Source organism: Myxocyprinus asiaticus, chromosome 32 (genome assembly GCF_019703515.2).
Source record: "Myxocyprinus asiaticus isolate MX2 ecotype Aquarium Trade chromosome 32, UBuf_Myxa_2, whole genome shotgun sequence".
NCBI lineage: Eukaryota > Metazoa > Chordata > Actinopteri > Cypriniformes > Catostomidae > Myxocyprinus > Myxocyprinus asiaticus.
This window is the reverse complement of record NC_059375.1, coordinates 43,697,944-43,719,607: the sequence shown is the minus strand read 5'-3', so window position 1 is coordinate 43,719,607 and position 21,664 is coordinate 43,697,944. Positions and strand designations below refer to the sequence as shown.

Genomic DNA, 21,664 nt, shown 5'->3' with positions numbered 1-21,664 from the left:
TGTGTTTGCATGTGTAATTAGTTCTTATGTACAATTATTATGTTTTATTTGTTTGGAGAGGCTTTTGGACACTATGATAAATTATTTTTGTAATGTTATAACTTTTGATTGCTTTGTTGTATCAACTTTCTCAGATACAGTTGACATGATTGGGAACAAAACAAAAGTAGATTTTCGGAGCTTCCTTATTTACACCCAGATATATATAATGCCAAATAAGAAAGAAAAAAAAAGTATATTTTTGGCAACAAAAAAAAAGATTCTTAGGCTGAGAGTCTCAGATTTTATCATAAACTATATCATTAAAAATTAGGAAACGTTTTTTCTCCATGTTTTTTTTTTTTTGTCGAGTTATGAGCCTTTAAATTTGCCACTGAAACAGGAAATCTTTAAAACCACCTTCAGAGCTTAAAGTGTTAACAAAATTAAATTAATAAAACTTAAAAATATACACTAAATTGCCAAAAGTATTCGCTCACCCATCCAAATAACTGAATTCAGGTGTTCCAATCACTTCCATGGCCACAGGTGTATAAAATGAAGCACCTAGGCATGCAGACTGCTTCTACAAACATTTGTGAAAGAATGGGCCGCTCTCAGGAGCTCAGTGAATTCCAGCGTGGTACTGTGATAGGATGCCACCTGTGCAACAAGTCCAGTCGTGAAATTTCCTCGCTACTAAATATTCCACAGTCAACTGTCAGTGGTATTATAACAAAGTGGAAGCAACTGGGAATGACAGCAACTCAGCCACGAAGTGGTAGGCCACGTAAAATGACAGAGCGGGGTCAGCAGATGCTGAGGCACATAGTGCGCAGAGGTCGCCAACTTTCTGCAGAGTCAATCGCTACAGACCTCCAAAGTTCATGTGGCCTTCAGATTAGCTCAAGAACAGTGCGTAGAGAGCTTCATGGAATGGGTTTCCATGGCCGAGCAGCTGCATCCAAGCCATACATCACCAAGTGCAATGCAAAGCGTCGGATGCAGTGGTGTAAAGCACGCCGCCACTGGACTCTAGAGCAGTGGAGACGTGTTCTCTGGAGTGACGAATCACGCTTCTCCATCTGGCAATCTGATGGACGAGTCTGGGTTTGGCGGTTGCCAGGAGAACGGTACTTGTCTGACTGCATTGTGCCAACTGTGAAGTTTGGTGGAGGGGGGATTATGGTGTGGGGTTGTTTTTCAGGAGCTGGGCTTGGCCCCTTAGTTCCAGTGAAAGGAACTCTGAATGCTTCAGCATACCAAGAGATTTTGGACAATTCCATGCTCCCAACTTTGTGGGAACAGTTTGGGGATGGCCCCTTCCTGTTCCAACATGACTGCGCACCAGTACACAAAGCAAGGTCCATAAAGACATGGATGAGCGAGTTTGGTGTGGAAGAACTTGACTGGCCTGCACAGAGTCCTGACCTCAACCCGATAGAGCACCTTTGGGATGAATTAGAGCGAAGACTGTGAGCCAGGCCTTCTCGTCCAACATCAGTGTCTGACTTAAACCTTGTGGAAAGCCTTCCCAGAAGAGCTGAAGCTGTTATAGTTGCAAAGGGTGGGCCGATGTCATATTAAACCTTATGGATTAAGAATGGGATGTCACTTAAGTTCATATGTGTCTAAAGGCAGATGAGCAAATACTTTTGGCAATATAGTGTATATGTTTGGGGGACCTGGGTAGCTCAGCGAGTATTGACGCTGACTATCACCCCTGGAGTCACGAGTTTGAATCCAAGGTGTGCTGAGTGACTCCAGCCAGGTCTCCTAAGCAATCAAATTGGCTCGGTTGCTAGGGAGGGTAGAGTCACATGGGGAAACCTCGTCGTGGTCGTGATTAGTGATTCTCGCTCTCAATGGGGCGTGTGGTGAGTTGGGCGTGGATCACGGAGAGTAGCATGAACCTCCACATGCTGTGAGTCTCCGCGGTGTCATGCACAATGAGTCACGTGATAAGATGCACGGATTGACGGTTTCAGAAGCGGAGGCAACTGAGACTTGTCCTCCACCACCCGGATTGAGGTGAGTAACCGCGTCACCACGAGGACCTACTAAGTAGTGCGAATTGGGCATTCCAAATTGGGAGAAAAGGGGATAATATATATATATATATATATATATATATATATATATATATATATATATATATATATATAATTAAAGATTACTCAATAAAATTTTATGGAATTTTGTTAAGAAATTCAAATTCTTAAATCTTAAAATTATTAATGTTTTTTTGTTGTGTAGATTTCTCTGTCCTGGTTTCTGTTCCATTTTTCAGCCATCGTGGCTCCTGAAGTATTTCTATAACACTTTACGATAAGGTTGTATTCATTAGTGTTAGTTTACTACATTAGTTAACTTAAATAACACTTTTATAGCACTTACAGCATTAATGTTAATTTCAACATATTCTAATACAGTTTTAAAATCAAGTTGTATAAATTAACATTAGTTAATGCATTACGAACTTAAAATGATAAATTGATTTTAACTAAGATTAATAAATGATAATTGTTCATTGTTAGTTCATGATACCAAATGTATTTACTAATGTTAACAAATACAACCTTATTGTAAAGTGTTACCATAGTGTTACCATATAAATTATTAATGTTTGGGTTTTTTTGTTGTTTTTTTGGTAAAAAATATTTAAATTATTTTTTTTTTTTTTTTTTTTTTTATTTCTTTTTTTTTTTAATTGGTGGGGTTTACGTTTAAAAGAAGAAAAAAATATTTCCCAATGGGGTAAGAAAAATCAATGTTTTTTTGTTTTTTTTAAACCCTATTTAGCAAATATTTTTTTCTTATTATCAGAATAAATATTTCTAAATTTTGTTTGATTTCTCAAGTACATTTTTTTTTTAATTTATTTATTTATTTTTTTAATGTTTAAACATTTTTACTGGGAAACAAGACAAAAATTAAATAAAAAAAAATTGCAGTTTGTGTTCCACTTCCTGTATAAAAGGTCCAAGTACAACATCTCTGACTTCAGATCATTGCTACATTCACAGCTAAAAGGTCACATTCAAAGACTGCTCACTTCAAAGCACAAACACACGCAATACTGTAAACACACATACACAGTCCAATAAAAGGCAAACATGCAGACAAAGGCCACACAAACTCATAGTGTAATGTGAGTATTCAGGCACTGTGACAACTTAAACACATAAAGTCCAGAAAACAATCACATTTTACCTCTAATATCAATGACAATGAGGCAGAAATAAAATGCAGTGCTCAGTTACACTGTGCTTAAACTCCTAGTCAATTACAAACATCACGTTCATACACTGAGTCATTCTGCACTCGTTTGCATTTCTGCAGCATATGAACAGACCGTCTCTCTGCAGCGGTGCATCAGAATGTGTTCGCATATTAATGGCTGCAGCGCTGCGGTCTCTATCCATCTGTAATTACTACATCTATATACAACAAACTGATCTCTTAACTCTCCTGAAACCACAGTGATAAGGGCGAGTGTTTACTCCAGTGTGTGTGTGTGTGTGTGTGTGCTGGTCAGTCTTGGTGGTCTAATCAGAATACAGATGGAGTTTACCCTGAATGCAACACTTCCGCATGGAGGACACCCTACTGCTGAAAGTGGCAGATGGGAGCTAATATCAACCCACACACACACACACACACACACACACACACACACTTTCAGAAATGTCCACCTTAAAATCTGTATATTTTACAAAATAGCATATTATATGTATTAGTCTGTGGTCATTGAAATTTTCTCTATATTAAAACAATTATGGAAAGAATGGGAATCGCACAAATTTAACAATTCCCATTTCTCTTAATGATTCTTTTAGTTCTTTTGAGGAAGAAATATTTAGAAATAAAAATGCAGTTATTATTGGATTTACTAAAGCCGTAACCATATGATGAGATGATTTCATATTTTAACAGATTCTTGCAAAAGTTCTGCTTTAGACAGATTTTTTATTTTAAGATATTATACTTACAGGAGTCATTCGTTCAGGAATCAGACTACTTGGTCACACTAGTGTTTCACGCTGTAGATTCAAAAGATCCGGTTCATAAGAATCATTTGTTTGTGAATCGGACTACACTGATTACGCAGTGTTTCACACTGTTGATTCAAAAGAATCGACTCATAAGATTCATTCCTTTGTAAATCAGACTATACTGATCACACAGTGTGTTTCACGCTGTAGATTCAAAAGAACCGACTCATAAGATTCATTCCTTTGTGAATCGGACAACACTGATCACGCAGTGTGTTTCACACTGTAGATTCAAAAGAACCGGTTCATAAGATTCATTCCTTTGTGAATCGGACTACACTGATTACGCAGTGTGTTTCACGCTGTTGATTCAAAAGAACCGACTCATAAGATTCATTCCTTTGTGAATCGGACTACACTGATTACGCAGTGTGTTTCACGCTGTTGATTCAAAAGAACCGACTCATAAGATTCATTCCTTTGTGAATCGGACTACACTGATTACGCAGTGTGTTTCACACTGTTGATTCAAAAGAACCGACTCATAAGATTCATTCCTTTGTGAATCGGACTACACTGATTACGCAGTGTGTTTCACACTGTTGATTCAAAAGAACCGACTCATAAGATTCATTCCTTTGTGAATCGGACTACACTGATTACGCAGTGTGTTTCACACTGTTGATTCAAAAGAACCGACTCATAAGATTCATTCCTTTGTGAATCGGACTACACTGATTACGCAGCGTGTTTCACACTGTTGATTCAAAAGAACCGACTCATAAGATTCATTCCTTTGTGAATCGGACAATACTGATCACGCAGTGTGTTTCACACTGTAGATTCAAAAGAACCGACTCATAAGATTCATTCCTTTGTGAATCAGACTACACTGATTACGCAGTGTGTTTCACGCTGTAGATTCAAAAGAACCGACTCATAAGATTCATTCCTTTGTGAATCAGACTACACTGATTACGCAGTGTGTTTCACACTGTTGATTCAAAAGAACCGACTCATAAGATTCATTCCTTTGTGAATCGGACTACACTGATCACGCAGTGTGTTTCACGCTGTAGATTCAAAAGAACCGACTCATAAGATTCATTCCTTTGTGAATCGGACTACACTGATTACGCAGTGTGTTTCACACTGTTGATTCAAAAGAACCGACTCATAAGATTCATTCCTTTGTGAATCGGACTACACTGATCACGCAGTGTGTTTCACGCTGTAGATTCAAAAGAACCGACTCATAAGATTCATTCCTTTGTGAATCGGACTACACTGATCACGCAGTGTGTTTCACACTGTTGATTCAAAAGAACCGACTCATAAGATTCATTCCTTTGTGAATCGGACTACACTGATTACGCAGTGTGTTTCACACTGTTGATTCAAAAGAACCGACTCATAAGATTCATTCCTTTGTGAATCGGACAATACTGATCACGCAGTGTGTTTCACACTGTAGATTCAAAAGAACCGACTCATAAGATTCATTCCTTTGTGAATCGGACAACACTGATCACGCAGTGTGTTTCACACTGTTGATTCAAAAGAACCGGTTCATAAGAGTAATTTGTTCGGGAATCAGACTACACTGGTCACGCTAGTGTTTCACATTGTAGATTTCAAAAGAATCAACTCATAAGAGTCATTTGTTCTGAAATCGAGCTAAACTGGCCGTTCTGTATGTTTCACGCTGTAGAGTCAAAAGAATCAACACATAAGAGTCATTTATTTGAGAATCGAACTACTCCAGTTGCGCTGTATGTTTCGCACAGTACAGTAGATTCAAAAGAATCAACTCATAAGATTCATTCCTTTGTGAATCGGACTACACTGATCACACAGTGTGTTTCATGCTGTAGATTCAAAAGAACCGGTTCATAAGAGTCATTTGTTCAGGAATCGAGCTAAACTGGCCACTCTGTATGTTTCGCACTGTAGATTCAAAGAATCAACTCATAAAAGTCATCAGTTCGGGACTGAGCTTAATGCCCATGCAAACATTTAGTGGGTCTGTGTTTACAAAGCTTCCCTGCTCATATACTGTTACAATAATATTACAAGTTTCTGCAACAAAACTCCATTTATCATCTAAATCCACCATTTACACACTCACACAGTCGCATGTGAGAGGGCAGGATATTAATTGCGACAGTCACAGTGCAGCTGCCATTAATAACAGTCAAGAGCCAATTAAATAGTCAACAGCCATTGGCCACATGAGCACGTCAATGCAGAGAAACAGAGAATAAAGCACGCATGTTTTTCATGCGAGTCTGCAGCACTTCATATCCTCCAGAAAACAGCCGCAGTTCTGCCTGCGACAGCAGCTGCTGATTCATGCATTCACACGGATACAGGCCAGAGATGAGACACAATCACACGGCAGATCAATGCAGTGTCACTCCACTTCAATTCTTAATATACAATTTTTATATTAATTATTATTATTATTCTATTTAAGCCATTTTTACAAGCAAGAGTATACTGAATATTAGCAGCCTTGTGCCACAATTCAAAACACATTTTTCCATCAATCTTTTCATTTATGCTTCAGCTGTATTGTGTAGCACATATTTAACCCGTTTTTTAACCTGTTTTTTGTTTTTAGCACCATTCTGAGTAAATTCTAGAGACTGTTGTGCGTGAAAATCCCAGAAATACTCAAACCAGCCGGTCTGGCACCAACAATCATGTCACAGTCTAAATCATTGAGATCACATTTATTCCCCATTCTGATGGTTGATGTGAACATTAGCTGAAGCTCCTGACCCGTATCTGCATGATTTTATGCACTGCACTGCTGCCACACGATTGGCTGATTAGATAATCGCATGAATAAGTAGATGTACAGGTGTGCCTAATAAAGTGTATTTCAGATTTTGGTCAGAATAAAATTGACATTTTGGCAAATTTCATAATCATTTCTCACTTTTGACTTAATAACAAACACAAGATGTCTTTTTAGCACTAATGCAACAAAATAAAGAGCAAATAATGCACATTATATGTCTAATTGATGCTTTATCTGCATATTTTTTTCATTTTATCAGTTTTGGTGCACAAGTCTGTTGACTCATAATCCGGCTAAATGAGTCGTTAGTTAATTAGTCAGACAGACAGTAAGTTATATATACAGACATATAGTAAGTTAGTTAGACAGACAGTTAAATATAAAGACCGTTCGCTTGTTCGTTAGGCAGGCAGTAAGTTATACAGTCAGACAGACAGACAGATAGACAGACAGACAGTTAGTTAGTTAGTTAGTAGACAGACAGTTAGTTAAACATAAAGACAGTTAGTTGCTTAGTTAGTTGACAAACAAACAGTCAGACAGTGAGTCAGTCAGGCAGGCAGGCAGACAGTTAGTTAGTTAGTTAATTAGTAGACAGACAGACAGTTAGTTAGACAGACAGTTAGTTAAATATAAAGACAGATGGTCAGTCAGTCAGTCAGTCAGACAGACAGGCATTAAGTTATACAGACAGTCAGACAGAAAGATTGTTTGTTCGTTCGTTCAACAACAAGCAGACAGTAATTTAGTTAGTTAGACAGACAGATAGTTAGTCATTCTGTCAAACCCACCCTAAACCATGTCTGACAGACAGACAGTTAGTTAGTTAGTTAGTTAGTAGACAGACAAACAGACAGACAGTGAGTCAGTCAGGTAGGCAGAGAGACAGACAGACAGACAGACAGTTAGTTTGTTAGTAGACAGACAGACAGTTAGTTAGACAGACAGTTAGTTAAATATAAAGACAGATGGTCAGTCAGTCAGTCAGACAGACAGGCAGTAAGTTATACAGACAGACGAACAGAAAGATCATTCGTTCGTTCAACGACAAGCAGACAGTAATTTAGTTAGTTAGACAACAGATAGTTAGTCATTCTGTCAAACTCACCCTAAACCATGTCTGACAGACAGACAGTTAGTTAGTTAGTTAGTTAGTTAGTTAGTTAGTTAGTAGACAGACAGACAGACAGACAGTAAGTCAGTCAGGTAGGCAGGCAGACAGACAGACAGTTAGTTAGTTAGTTAGTTAGTTAGTTAGTTAGTTAGTTATTAGACAGAGAGACAGTTAGTTAGTCATTCTGTCAAACCCACCCTAAACCATGTCTGACAGACAGACAGTTAGTTAGTTAGTTAGTTAGTTAGTTAGTTAGTAGACAGACAGACAAACAGACAGACAGACAGTAAGTCAGTCAGGTAGGCAGGCAGGCAGGCAGACAGACAGACAGACAGTTAGTTAGTTAGTTAGTTAGTTAGTTATTAGACAGACAGAGAGTTAGTTAGTCATTCTGTCAAACCAACCCTAAACCATGTCTGACAGACAGTTAGTTAGTTAGTAGACAGACAAACAGACAGTTAGTTAGTTAATTAGTAGACAGACAGTTAGTTAGTTAGTCATTCTGTCAAACCCACCCTAAACCATGTCTGACAGACAGACAGTTAGTTAGTTAGTTAGTTAGTAGACAGACAGACAAACAGACAGACAGACAGTAAGTCAGTCAGGTAGGCAGGCAGACAGACAGACAGACAGTTAGTTAGTTAGTTAGTTAGTTAGTTAGTTAGTTAGTTAATTAGTAGACAGACAGACAGTTAGTTAGTTAGTCATTCTGTCAAACCCACCCTAAACCATGTCTGACAGACAGTTAGTTAGTTAGCAGACAGACAAACAGACAGTTAGTTAGTTAATTAGTAGACAGACAGTTAGTTAGTTAGTAATTCTGTCAAACCCACCATAAACCATGTCTGACAGACAGTTAGTTAGTTAGTAGACAGACAAACAGACAGTTAGTTAGTTAATTAGTAGACAGACAGTTAGTTAGTTAGTCATTCTGTCAAACCCACCCTAAACCATGTCTGAGAACAGTGATGCATCACAGTGACACCAGAGATAAATCTCTACTGTCTTTCTCTCTTTCTCTTAATTACACAGTAAATCAGAGGACCCTGCAGTGACTCTATTAAAAAAACACAGCGTGCTCCCCAGTGTGCACTGGACACACACACACACACACACACACACACACAGCGTGGCAAATCGAGCAGAACTCTGATATGAACCAAAATGTCTCGCTGAGGCAGCAGAAATTACTTAGACATTTTTGCATCACTATTTACAAACATAAGGCTCAAAACATAGTTTACACAAGAACATGAACATAGCTATGCAAACTCAATTTCACATGTTGTTGCATTCCGAAATGTGTCAGAGCCAGCCTGATTTCATGAAAATGACATGACTGTGACAACATTTTTCTACATGACTTTACGTTGTTCATCACACATGATGCGGCAAGTGAAATATTCTCTCAAACAGAAGAGGTTTTTAATGTTAATGCTCTATTGAGTTTTAAATCAACAAAACCTACCTCCCTACCCTAAACCTGAAACCGACAGTGTCAATAAAAGCACATGTGAGATGAAAAACACAATCATGTCATTTTGTGCTGTTTCTATGACACTTTCGTCTCACATGTCATTTATGTAATCTGTCATTTTCTTTGTAACACTCTGCTCATGTATTCACTATAAAATTCTTCTGGAAGTTTTCTTCTGACCAAAATACATCTGTATTTTAATAGTTTACCCAGGAAATCATTCATCATGACTTGAATATCTCACTAATAGTCACTAGTGTTCACACACAGAATTAATGGAGTTGTTTACATGCCACAGCACTAATGACAGCTTCATTAACAATTCTATTTTATTTTAATCATCATCTATTTAGCTAACGAGCAGAACTGAGAGGAACCAGATCTGGTCAAGATGTGATCCCTTACTAAAAAAATACTGTGATGGCATCAGATGATTATACAATGGTATAAATGTATACCATATTTAATATACCATTGTATTTATACGGTACTTTCACCCGAAGAGACCAAAGCACAGAGAAGCTACTAATATAGACTTGTTTAATTGTTGTAAACAAACTATGTAATTCATTAAAACATGTTACCACACTGTCACTTACAATGGAAGTCAATGGGGCCAATTTTTGGAAGGTTTAAAGGCAGAAATGTGGAGCTTAAAATTGTATAAAAGCACTTACATCATTTTTTCTACAGATTGACTCCATTGACTTCCATTGTAAGTGTCTCACTGCAACACAGATTTGTGCTTTTATTAAAGAAAAGGAGGGAGTCATAATCAACATTATGCCACTAATGCTGTCGATTGAGCTTAACTTGTATTGAACCCGGAATATTCCTTTAAACATTACTCATGCTACATGTTTAGCAGCTGCTATTGGCTGAACATGCAGGACAAGCATCCAATCAGAACGCTCAGACTCTATGTGGCCGTGGACAGTGAGGTAGTCTGTTGATGACACGACAGTTTGTTTTCAGGTCGCACAGAGTGTGTGTGTGTGTGTGTGTGTGTGTGTGTGTGTGTGTGTGTGTGAGAGAGAGAGAGAGAGAGAGAGAGAGAGGCAGCTCCACACTCCTCTGCACATTTATCTTTGCTGTCTTTTATATAACAGGAGAATCTCATCAAATATTAATGTTGTGTGGAGAGACCGATGCAGTTTGACGATCTCTCTGCTGTTACAAAATCTCTTTCCCAGGTTACACTGCAACACTTGACTTGGTAAGATTACATCACAGCATCACTAAATAAACCTCACGAAATCTGTCAAAAATGCATATCACCCCAAAATAAAAATAAAGAAAATAATATGACAATGAAGCCCATTTTGAGGACCGTTAACATTTTTGACAAAGTGATGACGTGATGTTATTTTTTAATCAAAATTAAGCACATTTTCAACATAAATTCTCATTACTATAATGTATCTTACAAGAATAATTCATCTAAAAATTAAAATTCTTTCTTCAGCAGAACACAAATTAAGATTTTTAGAAGAATATTTCAGCTCTGTAGGTCCATACAATGCAAGTGAATGGTGACCAGAACTTTGAAGCTCATAAAGCACATAAAGGCAACATAAAAGTAATCCATAAGACTCCAGTGGTTTAATCCATGTCTTCAGAAGTGATATGATAGGTGTGACACAAGAAGAACTCTTAGGAGAGAAGAGCGCTTAGAAGGGCTGTTTGAAAATGGAGATCTGTTGTAAAAAATGACTTAAATATTGAACTGTTTCTCACCCACACCTATCACATCTCTTCAGAAGACATGGATTAAACCACTGGAGTCTTATGGATTACTTTTATGCTGCCTTAATGTGCTTATTGGAGCTTCAAAGAACGGCTTAGTGAGTACTGACGCTGACTATCACCCCTGGAGTCGCGAGTTCGAATCCAGGGCGTGCTGAGTGACTCCAGCCAGGTCTCCTAAGCAACCAAATTGGCCCGGTTGCTAGGGAGGGTAGAGTCACATGGGGTAACCTCTTTGTGGTCGCTATAATGTGGTTCTCGCTCTCGGTGGGGCGTGTGGTGAGTTGTGCGTGGATGCCGCGGAGAATAGCGTGAAGCCTCCACACGCACTAGGTCTCCGCGGTAACGCGCTCGACAAGCCACGTGATAAGATGCACGGATTGACGGTCTCAGACGTGGAGGCAACTGAGATTCGTCCTCCGCCACCCGGATTGAGGCAAGTCACTACGCCACTACGAGGACTTAGAGCGCATTGGGAATTGGGCATTCCAAATTGGGGAGAAAAGGGGAGAGAAACAAAACAAAACACTGGAGTCTTATGGATTACTTTTATGCTGCCTTTATGTGCTTTTTGGAGATTCAAAAGTTCTGGTCACCATTCACTTGCATTGTATGGACCTACAGAGCTGAAATATTCTTTTAAAAATCTTTTGTGTTCTGCAGAAGAAAGAACGGCATGAGGGTGAGTAAATGATGAGAGAATTTTAATTTGTTGGCGAACTGTCCCTTTAAATATTTTACTTTGGTTTTATATATGATTTTGCCTTGTAACTTTATTTTACACTCATTAATGTAAAACATTATGAAAATCCACCTATACAGACATAATGAGCCTTATTTATAAAACACAAGCAAACTGTTGGTAAATCATTTGTCAATGCGACAATTTATGTAACAGGGCTTAACAGTATGGATTTTTTCTAAACAGTATTTTATATTTTTACTTGCCCTGCTAACATTTTCACTGGCCCCCCAACACTATAAAAATAAAGATATGTGCCAAAATAATGCATTTTTATTTTTTCAATAAATATTGACTTATCTTCACAATAAATAAATAAATACACACATACTAAGTTTTACTATAATTTGCAATAATAGCTGGAAATACAGCTATACAGTAAATTAATAAATGTACTTGGATGGCACTTTTACAGCACTTATTAATCTTTGTTCATGTAAATTTCAATATATACCAATACATTTTAAAAATTCAAATTGTACGTCATTTTAATGCATAATGCATTAACATTAATGCAACATGAACTACCAATAAACAACTGTATTTTCATAGATTAAACAAGATTAATAAATTCTGTAAATATATATATATATATATATATATATATATATATATATATATATATATATATATATATAATATGTAAATGTCGAACAGTAGTGTAAAATAAGTAATAAAATGCACTAATATATTGTTCATTATTAGTTCCTGATACCCAACACATTTACAGATTTTAACAAACAGAACGTTATTGTAAAGCGTTACTGAATTTTCAAACCATTCTCTCTGATGCAACGGTTCATCTACAGGTCAGTGCAACAACATATCTCGTGCATCAGAGATGTTTCATTTAAAGTACACGTAAGAGTCCCGTTCAACCAGTGCAGCGTGCATTGAGCTGTGGAAATAAAATCAATGCTGTTTTCTACATGTAGTGTTTTGTAATGATTTTTGCGGCAGCGTTTACTGAAGGCAATTCTGCTGCTCTCAGAACATTTCTCTCTATTCATCAGCTGATTTGGGTCTTTTTGTGCTGGTAGCTGAACAAGCAACAGATCGATTCAGAATTGAATCATGTGCTATCAACTCAAACTCAACACACAACCAGCGACGCTGCACAACATCTGCACTGACGTCACTCGTGAATATAAAGAAGCCACAGGCGATACCGTGCATTATTATTATCATTATTATTATTATTATATATAAGCAACATAATGCAGAGCTCGTTCATAACAGAACTATTACATAATAATAACAACATCAGGCCTGTAACCACCACAGACATTCAGACAATATTCAGATTAATTCTCAATAGGAGCTTTTCTTAACATTTACATTTGATTGTATCCTTGAATAATAGCCGATTATACACTCAAATAACTTTATGAACAATTCTCCTTCATAAAGCGCAAGCACCTACTTAACAACTATCATCTATAATCAATGCAAAAATAATTGCAATCATTCAATCAATCATTTCCCATCTGCTTATCATGTAAATGGCCATTTAATGTTTACCAGTTTTGTAAATTAGCATATATCATAATCTATACATACGTACATATACATATATACATATATATGCACACACACACTTGCTGTGAGAATCATTGTGATATAGTGACAAAATGATGACTGTGTTATGGTAATGAGAATCTTTAAAGAAAACACTGGGTTTAGTAAAAGTAAAATATTTCAGTAATAAGAACTGAGGGTAAAATGTGCAAATTTTGAGTCCCGAAAATATTGTCATAATGCAAAAAAACACTTTATGCAAAACATAATTTTAGCATTTACTTAGGGTTAATTATGGCCAGGAAATTTTCCTGACAGGTGTATAATGTATACCTTTATCTATTGTCAAATATGAAACTCTTGGATATTCGTTTACATCCTTATAGCACATTAAACACTCAATATGACAAATGACTTTATGAGCAAAGCACCTACTTAATGTTTATCAATATCAACACAAAGTGTTTGCAATCAATCAAAACGCTGGCATCATTGTACTTACTGTGTAAATGATAATATAATGTTTACCTTGGCAATTATGTGCATTGCCATCAGGGTCAGAAATTATCTTTTACATTAAGGGGCAATATTTGCCCTCTGGCATTTTATCCCTTTATAACGGCAATTTTTTTCCTAACCAAATGAAAAATATACGGTGTTGATGTTTTTATGTTTTTGTTCCTTTCAGTGGCATTTTCAGCCTGAGCGCCCCTTAATTGCTATAGACTGTATACTTTTGTACAACTGATTAGATACTATTGTAATATATAGTATAGGCTACTGTGTATACTGTATACCTTGTTTATAATGTACCCTACTATTGTCCTGTATTTATGTTATTATATGTGATACATTTTGCACACTTTACAATGTTATTGTCTGGCTAATAATTCACTATTTATCCTGTATTGAAACACTCAGTATTAGCTGCAGCATTACATCACAGTAAACAGTGTCTCTGCAGTGAAGCTGAATATTCACTTTCATCAGGACTCATACTGAACATGTTCATCATGCACCTCACATCCACACTATATAAGCATTAATCACATGCAGCCTATGTAGGGCTGCTCCCTGACACCCACGTTCAACAGTTTCCACAGAGCCGCACTGATGCGCAGAGGAGCCGGTGTGACCCGCAGCATCAGCAGCACTGCAGTCCCGCACACACACATACACACACACACACGCACACACATGTACAGACAGGAGTGTGAACTTACGGTTCGTAAGAACTGGATCTCATCTTCGGCTTCTCCGCCGTCCGTCATGATTCGCCGCGGGTTCAGAGCGTCTCTCCCGGCAGGTGAAGCGCGTCTCTCGGGCTGCGGCGGCTCTCTGATGATGCTCGAGCGGGTGAAGCGGGTGTCTCATGCCGCACTCTGATTGGACGGCTGACATACTCAGTGGGCGGAGTTATGCAGATACGTGTGTGAGGTGTGTAAACAGCGTCAGGACGCTCTCTGCTGGATTACTGGCGAAGGACCTTAATGAAGATGATGGAGTGTGTCTCTTCTCCATCACTAGTGCTACTAAACAGAATTGCGAAAATAAACATTGACTTCTGAATATACCCGGCGTGTTGTGTTGATCGAACAAACAGATAGCCCCGCCCCGAACTCACGCCATTGGTCGAGTCAAAATTGTTGCGTCGATCTGGACGGGTCGTTCAAAACAAACTATTTATAGTTGTTACACCATTTATGACATCAACACACCATCTCACAAACATGCCCACCACCCAAAAGTAACATTAGATATGTAAGACTGAAATCAACTTGCATCTTCCGTGAACACCTTTTGAGGTTAGAAAGAAAAATGTAATGTCTCAACAAAATGTCACAACACTCCCCAGTCTTCCAACTTATATTGGGGTATATAACTAGTGCCAAATTACCTAAAAATAAATAAATAAATAAAAATACTCATTTCAAACATTTAAGCATACGCCTTCAGATCAAAAGATTTTTAAGATCATGAGAAACATTTCAGTCGTGTTTCAAAACTTTTGACCGGTAGTGTGTGTATGTATGTATGTATGTATGTATGTATGTGTATATATATATATATATATATATATATATATATATATATATATATATATATATATATATACATATACACACACACACACATATATATATATATTGGATGTAGAATGAATACAGTGAGGTTTACTAGAATATATAAATAGATTATAGATTGTATAATTATATAATAACAAATATTTCAGATTCTGCACTATTTCTAGGTCACTAATCAACAAGGCCATTTCTAGGTATAAGTGGCCTGTAATATCAGGATTACTTAAGTCTTTTCTATGCCAGATTTGATTAAAAAAAAAAAAATGCTATTATATTATCTACAGTTGAAGTCAGACGTTTACATACACTTAGATTGAAGTCATTAAAACTAATTTTTAACCACTCCACAGATTTAATATTGGCAAACTATATTTTTGACAAGTCGTTTAGGACATCTACTTTGTGCATGACACGAGTAATTTTTCCAACAATTGTTTACAGACAGATTGTTTCACTTTTAATTGACTAATCACAATTCCAGTGGGTCAGAAGTTTACATACACTAAGTTAACTGTGCCTTTAAGCAGCTTGGAAAATTCTAGAAAATGTCAAGCCTTTAGACAATGAGCCAATTAGCTTCTGATAGGAGGTGTACTGAATTGGAGGTAATAATTAATAATAATTTATAATAATAATAATTTAATATTTAATAATAATAATATTTATCACACATTATACATTTGCACATATACAGTGAAATTCTTTTTTTTTTCATATATCCCAGCTAAGCTGGGGTCAGAGTGCAGGGTCAGCCATGATACGGCTACCCTGGAGCAGATAGGGTCAAGGGCCTTGCTCAAGGGCCCAACAGTGGCATCTTTGTTGGGTGTAGGTGTACCTGTGGATGTATTTTAAGGTCTACCTTCAAACTCAGTGCCTCTTTGCTTGACATCATGAGAAAATCAAAAGAAATCAGCCAAGACCTCAGAAAAAATATTGTGAACCTCAGCAAGTCTGGTTCATCGTTGAGAGCAATTTCCAAATGCCTGAAGGTACCACGTTCATTTGTACAAACAATAGTACACAAGTATAAACACCATGGGTCCACACAGCCATCATACCGCTCAGGAAGGAGACTCATTCCGTCTCCTAGAGATGAACATAGTTTGGTGCGAAAAGTGCAAATCAATCCCAGAACAACAGCAAAGGACCTTGTGAAGATGCTGGAGGAAACAGGTAGACAAGTATCTAGATCCACAGCAAAACGAGTCCTATATCGACATAATCTGAAAGGCTGCTCAGCAAGGAAGAAGTCACTGCACCAAAACCACCATAAAAAAGCCAGACTACAGTTTACAAGTGCACATGGGGACAAAGATCTTACTTTTTGGAGAAATGTCCTCTTGTCTATTGAAACAAACATTGAACTGTTGGGCCATAATGACCATCGTTATATTTGGAGGAAAAAGGGTGAGGCTTGCAATCCGAAGAACACCATCCCAACTGTGAAGCATGGGGGTGGCAGCATCATGTTGTGGGGGTGCTTTGCTGCAGGAGGGACTGGTGCACTTCACAAAATAGATGGCATCATGAGGAAGGAAAATTATGTGGATATATTGAAGCAACATCTCAAGACATCAGCCAGGAAGTTAAAGCTCGGTCGCAAATGGGTCTTCCAAATGGACAATGACCCCAAGCATACCTCCAAAGTTGTGGCAAAATGGCTTAAGGACAACAAAGTCAAGGTATTGGAGTGGCCATCACAAAGCCCTGACCTCAATCTGATAGAAAAAGCATGTGTGAGCAAGGAGGCCTACAAACCTGACTCAGTTACACCAGTTCTGAAAACTTTTTTAAACTCAAGACTGTATCCAAAATGTGAATAAATGCATTACACATTTACAATCAGATCAAAAACAGAGAGGTTTTATTTAGGTTTGTTTTATTGGAAATCGTTTTAAAATGTCAACATCTCAACAGGTCAAACAATGTGTTTCATTGGAACAATCTTAAGTGATATCAACACAAAACTGTGACGTAAATGATTTCTAAAAAGCTAAAAACAGTACTGTTTTTCCCATGTATAAACGGTCATAATGAATTTCAGGTTCTTATGATTTTAATACTACAGTCTGATATCGATACTAAAACTGAATTTCTGCTCTTATGGAAACCTAACAGAAAGAAACGCTTCCTGTGAACTTACTGTGTCAGTGACATCAGTCTTTAAATTTGGCACGAGTCGATGTGCAACGTTTTTTCAAAATCAAAATAATACTGAAACTTCATATGATGACATCAGCCTCTAAGGGAAATAATCAAATCTGTTCTATTTTTCTTTAAAATGTATAATAAAATTTCAAAATAAATCAACCTATAAAATAAACAGGCCTAAAAATAAAATGTAAGTGCTTGTCGCTTTGTTCCATTAAAAACAGAAATTAAAATTGGAGTTCAGTTATGTAGTGTGAAAGTAAAAGTTGATTTTTTTTGGACCCTTTGAGACAAAAATCCCTAATTTGGGCCAATATTTGATTTGTAAAGATAGTGTGCCACGTTTCTAAAATCTCATCCTAAATTCTCAAGAAAGAGTTTGTCTGACAGGTTTAGCGTCAGTCAGTGTTGTAGCCGAGGATCGGCCCGAGCCATCTCTCCACCTCTGACACGTCCATTTGTTTCCTACATGCGTAGTCCTCCACCTGCCAATCAAAATCAGATTGAAGAGAGTTCAAAATGTTTTGTCTTCGGTCACATTTCAGAGCATGAGCATGTAAATCACAGACTGGCGATTGACTGGGATTTAAAAGTCAAACAGTGTAAGTTCATACCTGCTCTTTAGTGATTTTACCCACAGCAAAGTAACAAGATTTGGGGTTGGAGAAATACAGTCCTGACACTGATGCAGCTGGAGTCATCGCCAGAGACTCAGTTAAACCAATACCTGAAACAACAGAGAGATTTCTAGTTTCTCATGTTACACGTCGGAGAAACAACCTGACAAGATTCCAGCAGGAAGTAATTTGTCTGTTCACACTGAAAGCAAAAATGCAGGTCTGTATCTCCACCATATCTTACCGGTTTTCTCCTGTATGTCTGCGAGTTTCCACATGGTGTTTTTCTCGGTGTGGTCGGGCTGACTGGGGTAACCGGCGGCAGGACGTATCCCCTCATATCGTAGCTTGTGCAGGTCCGATGCAGGCAGATGTTCCTCACTGCTGTAACCCCACAGATCCCTCCGCACACGAACATGCACCTCTTCTGCAAACGCCTGACGAACAAACACAAAACACGCGCTGACATACAACATCAATTTTACTAGATGATAAAATTTGTAGACAAGCTTTGAGGTTGGCTTGAAAAAGCCTTGTGTGAAAGTTTAAACTAGTTTTGAAAGTTTAAATTTGCACTAACGAGGTGTGCTAGCATGTTGCTAGGCATTGCTAGCATGTTTTAGCACTTAGCTAGGTATTGCTAAAATGTTTTTAGCATGTTGCTAGCATGTTTTAGCATGTCGGTAGCACACTGATAGCAAGTTTTAGCACTTAGGTATGCATTGCAAAAAAAAATTAGCACTTAGCTAGGCATGGCTAGCATGTAATTACACTTAGCTAGGTGTTGCTATCATGTTTTAACATGCCACTAGCATGTTGCTAGTATGTTTTAGCGCTTAGCTAGGTATTGCTAAAATGTTTTTAGCATGTTGCTAGCATGTTTTAGCATGTCAGTAGCACACTGATAGCAAGTTTTAGCACTTAGATATGCATTGCAAAAAAAAATTAGCACTTAGCTAGGCATGGCTAGCATGTAATTACACTTAGCTAGGTGTTGCTATCATGTTTTATCATGCCACTAGCATGTTGCTAACATGTTTTAACACTTAGCTAAGTGTTGCTAACATGATTTAACATATCAATAGCACGTTGCAACAGTTAGTTAGTTGTTGCTGACATGTTTTAACACTTCACTAGGCATTTCTAACATGTAATAGCACTTAGCTAGTTGTTGCTAGCATGATTTAGCATATCGATAGCACGCTGCAACAGTCAGTTAGTTGTTGCTGACGTTTTAGCATGTTGCTAGCACGTTGCTAGCATATTTTAACACTTCACTAGGCATTTCTAACATGTAATAGCACTTAGCTAGTTGTTGCTAGCATGATTTAGCATATCAATAGCACGTTGCAGCAGTTAGTTGGTGTTAATAGCATGTTTTAGCATGTGGCTAGCATGTTGTAGCATGTCAACATGTTGCTAGCATGTTTTAGCACTTAGCTAGGTGTTGCTAGAATGTTTTTAGCATGTCGCTAGTATAGTCCAACATTTTTGAATGGGAGTCTATGGTAAATACGGCCCGTTCGGAAGTCCGCTACAGGAATACCGTAATTCCGAACAGTTGGAAAAGATACAGCAACCAGAGTCAGAAAAGTCTGAAGGTATGTCCCGAGTTTGGTGGCTGTAGCTCAGAAGCTGTAGGAGTAGCATTGAGAAATTTGGTCTCAGAAGAATAATAATAAGTTTAAATAGTAGATCAGTAGGTGATTGTAATGTGCTTGTTAACCAAAAATGGCATTAGAGTTTATAAGTGAATCTGTTCAAATGATCAGTTTCAATTACCTGATTCAAAGTTCTATCATTTGTTGGTGTCACTCAGAAATATTTAAACAAGTCACTGTGTGGCATTTTCATATTTTTAAACGTTAAACTATATGTAAATAAATACTTCCATTTATTATTATGTATTACTACATAGGTTCACGCTTATAAGCCATTTAAAGCAAATTTAACCCTTTTGTTGTGTTTGTGCTAACACCTTTTGTGTTCCCGGTCAAAAATGACCGGTCTACTATGATTGTTAATAAATCTCTCACACTGGATATATTATCAAAAGATATTGCATTAGATCTTTTTGTCAACTTTTTTTTTTTTTTTTTTGTAATGAGTTTTTTCTCAGTAGAAGGATTAATTGAACTGAGCTTATACAGGGCTAGCTGAGGTCGCTCCCTGCGGAAAAAATAAAATAATAATTACGTAATAAATTAATAACCACTTTCTTGATCTGAACAAAATAGGTCATTTTAAAGGTTAGAATCTGGACTATATAATGCATTTAGCTGATTTTAACAATTCTTAAATAATGCTTTTTAATTTGCTGACAAATAAGAACTGTTTCGCTCTCATCATTTGCAAATTTATCACAATTATATTCAGAGTTGGTAAAAACAAAGTAGATGAGATAGTCATGTGTTATATATCGTTGGAAAGGTCTCAATTAGTAAAATGCAACGAGCAAATGTGTTTCACTCAGAGGTCAAACTACAGTGAGTTTTAGTGCATGAAATATGTGTGTGTGTGTGTTGTGTGTGTGAGAGAGACAGAGCGAGAGAGAGTGTGTGTTTGTATGTGTGTGTGTGTGTGTGTTGTGCGTGTGAGAGTGTTGTGAGTGTGAGAGAGAGAGAGAGTGTGTGTATGTGTTTGTATGTGTGTGTGTGTGTGTTGTGTGTGTGAGAGAGTGTTTGTATGTGTGTGTTGTGTGTGTGAGAGTGTGTTTGTATGTGTGTGTGTGTGTTGTGTGTGTGAGAGAGACAGAGCGAGAGAGAGTGTGTTTGTATGTGTGTGTGTGCGTGTTGTGCGTGTGAGAGTGTGTGTGTGTGTGTGTTGTGAGTGTGAGAGAGAGAGTGTGTGTATGTGTTTGTATGTGTGTGTGTGTTGTGTGTGTGAGAGAGTGTGTTTGTATGTGTGTGTGTGTTGTGTGTGTGAGAGAGAGTGTGTTTGTATGTGTGTGTGTGTGTGTTGTGTGTGTGAGAGAGACAGAGCGAGAGAGAGTGTGTGTTTGTATGTGTGTGTGTGTGTGTTGTGAGTGTGAGAGAGAGAGAGAGAGAGAGAGAGAGAGAGAGTGTGTGTGTATGTGTTTGTATGTGTGTGTGTGTGTGTTGTGTGTGTGAGAGAGAGTGTGTTTGTATGTGTGTGTCTGTTTGTGTGTGTGCACATGTCTGTGGACTTTGTGTGTGCAAACACACATCCTCACATGTGTTCATCTAAAGGATTGTGAAGCTCCTGAACACTTAATATTTCTGTATTTTGTAGTCTAATCCATTCATTTCCAATGGTCGGTCATTTTTGACCGAGAACACAACAAGTGTAACAAAGTGAAATAAAACCAATAAAATTTAAATAAAATGGTCCAAAAATAATGTGTGTGTTCAGATGCCCTGTGTGAACAAAGTCATGGAACTGTATTTCAACTGGATGAAATAAACTACAGTT

At 37.5% G+C, this 21,664-nt stretch overlaps 2 protein-coding genes across 3 annotated transcripts in view; both read right to left on the bottom strand.

Moving 5' to 3' along the window:
* ryr2a (ryanodine receptor 2a (cardiac)) overlaps positions 1-14,688 on the bottom strand; it is a 207,180-nt gene extending 192,492 nt beyond the window's left edge. The window contains exon 1 of the mRNA XM_051667848.1: positions 14,601-14,688. Coding sequence (XP_051523808.1) covers positions 14,601-14,648 — 48 coding nt within the window. The 5' untranslated portion in view covers positions 14,649-14,688. The remainder of the gene's footprint in view (positions 1-14,600) is intronic.
* A 2,623-nt stretch (positions 14,689-17,311) lies between these two features.
* The window catches only part of mtr (5-methyltetrahydrofolate-homocysteine methyltransferase), a 36,626-nt gene continuing 32,273 nt past the window's right edge, over positions 17,312-21,664 (bottom strand). For both annotated transcript variants that reach the window (XM_051667868.1, XM_051667867.1), the window contains 3 exons: positions 18,477-18,669; positions 18,230-18,342; positions 17,312-18,100 (listed from right to left, as the gene is read on the bottom strand). In XM_051667868.1, the coding sequence (XP_051523828.1) occupies positions 18,014-18,100; positions 18,230-18,342; positions 18,477-18,669 (393 nt within the window). In that variant the 3' untranslated portion in view covers positions 17,312-18,013. The remainder of the gene's footprint in view (positions 18,101-18,229; positions 18,343-18,476; positions 18,670-21,664) is intronic.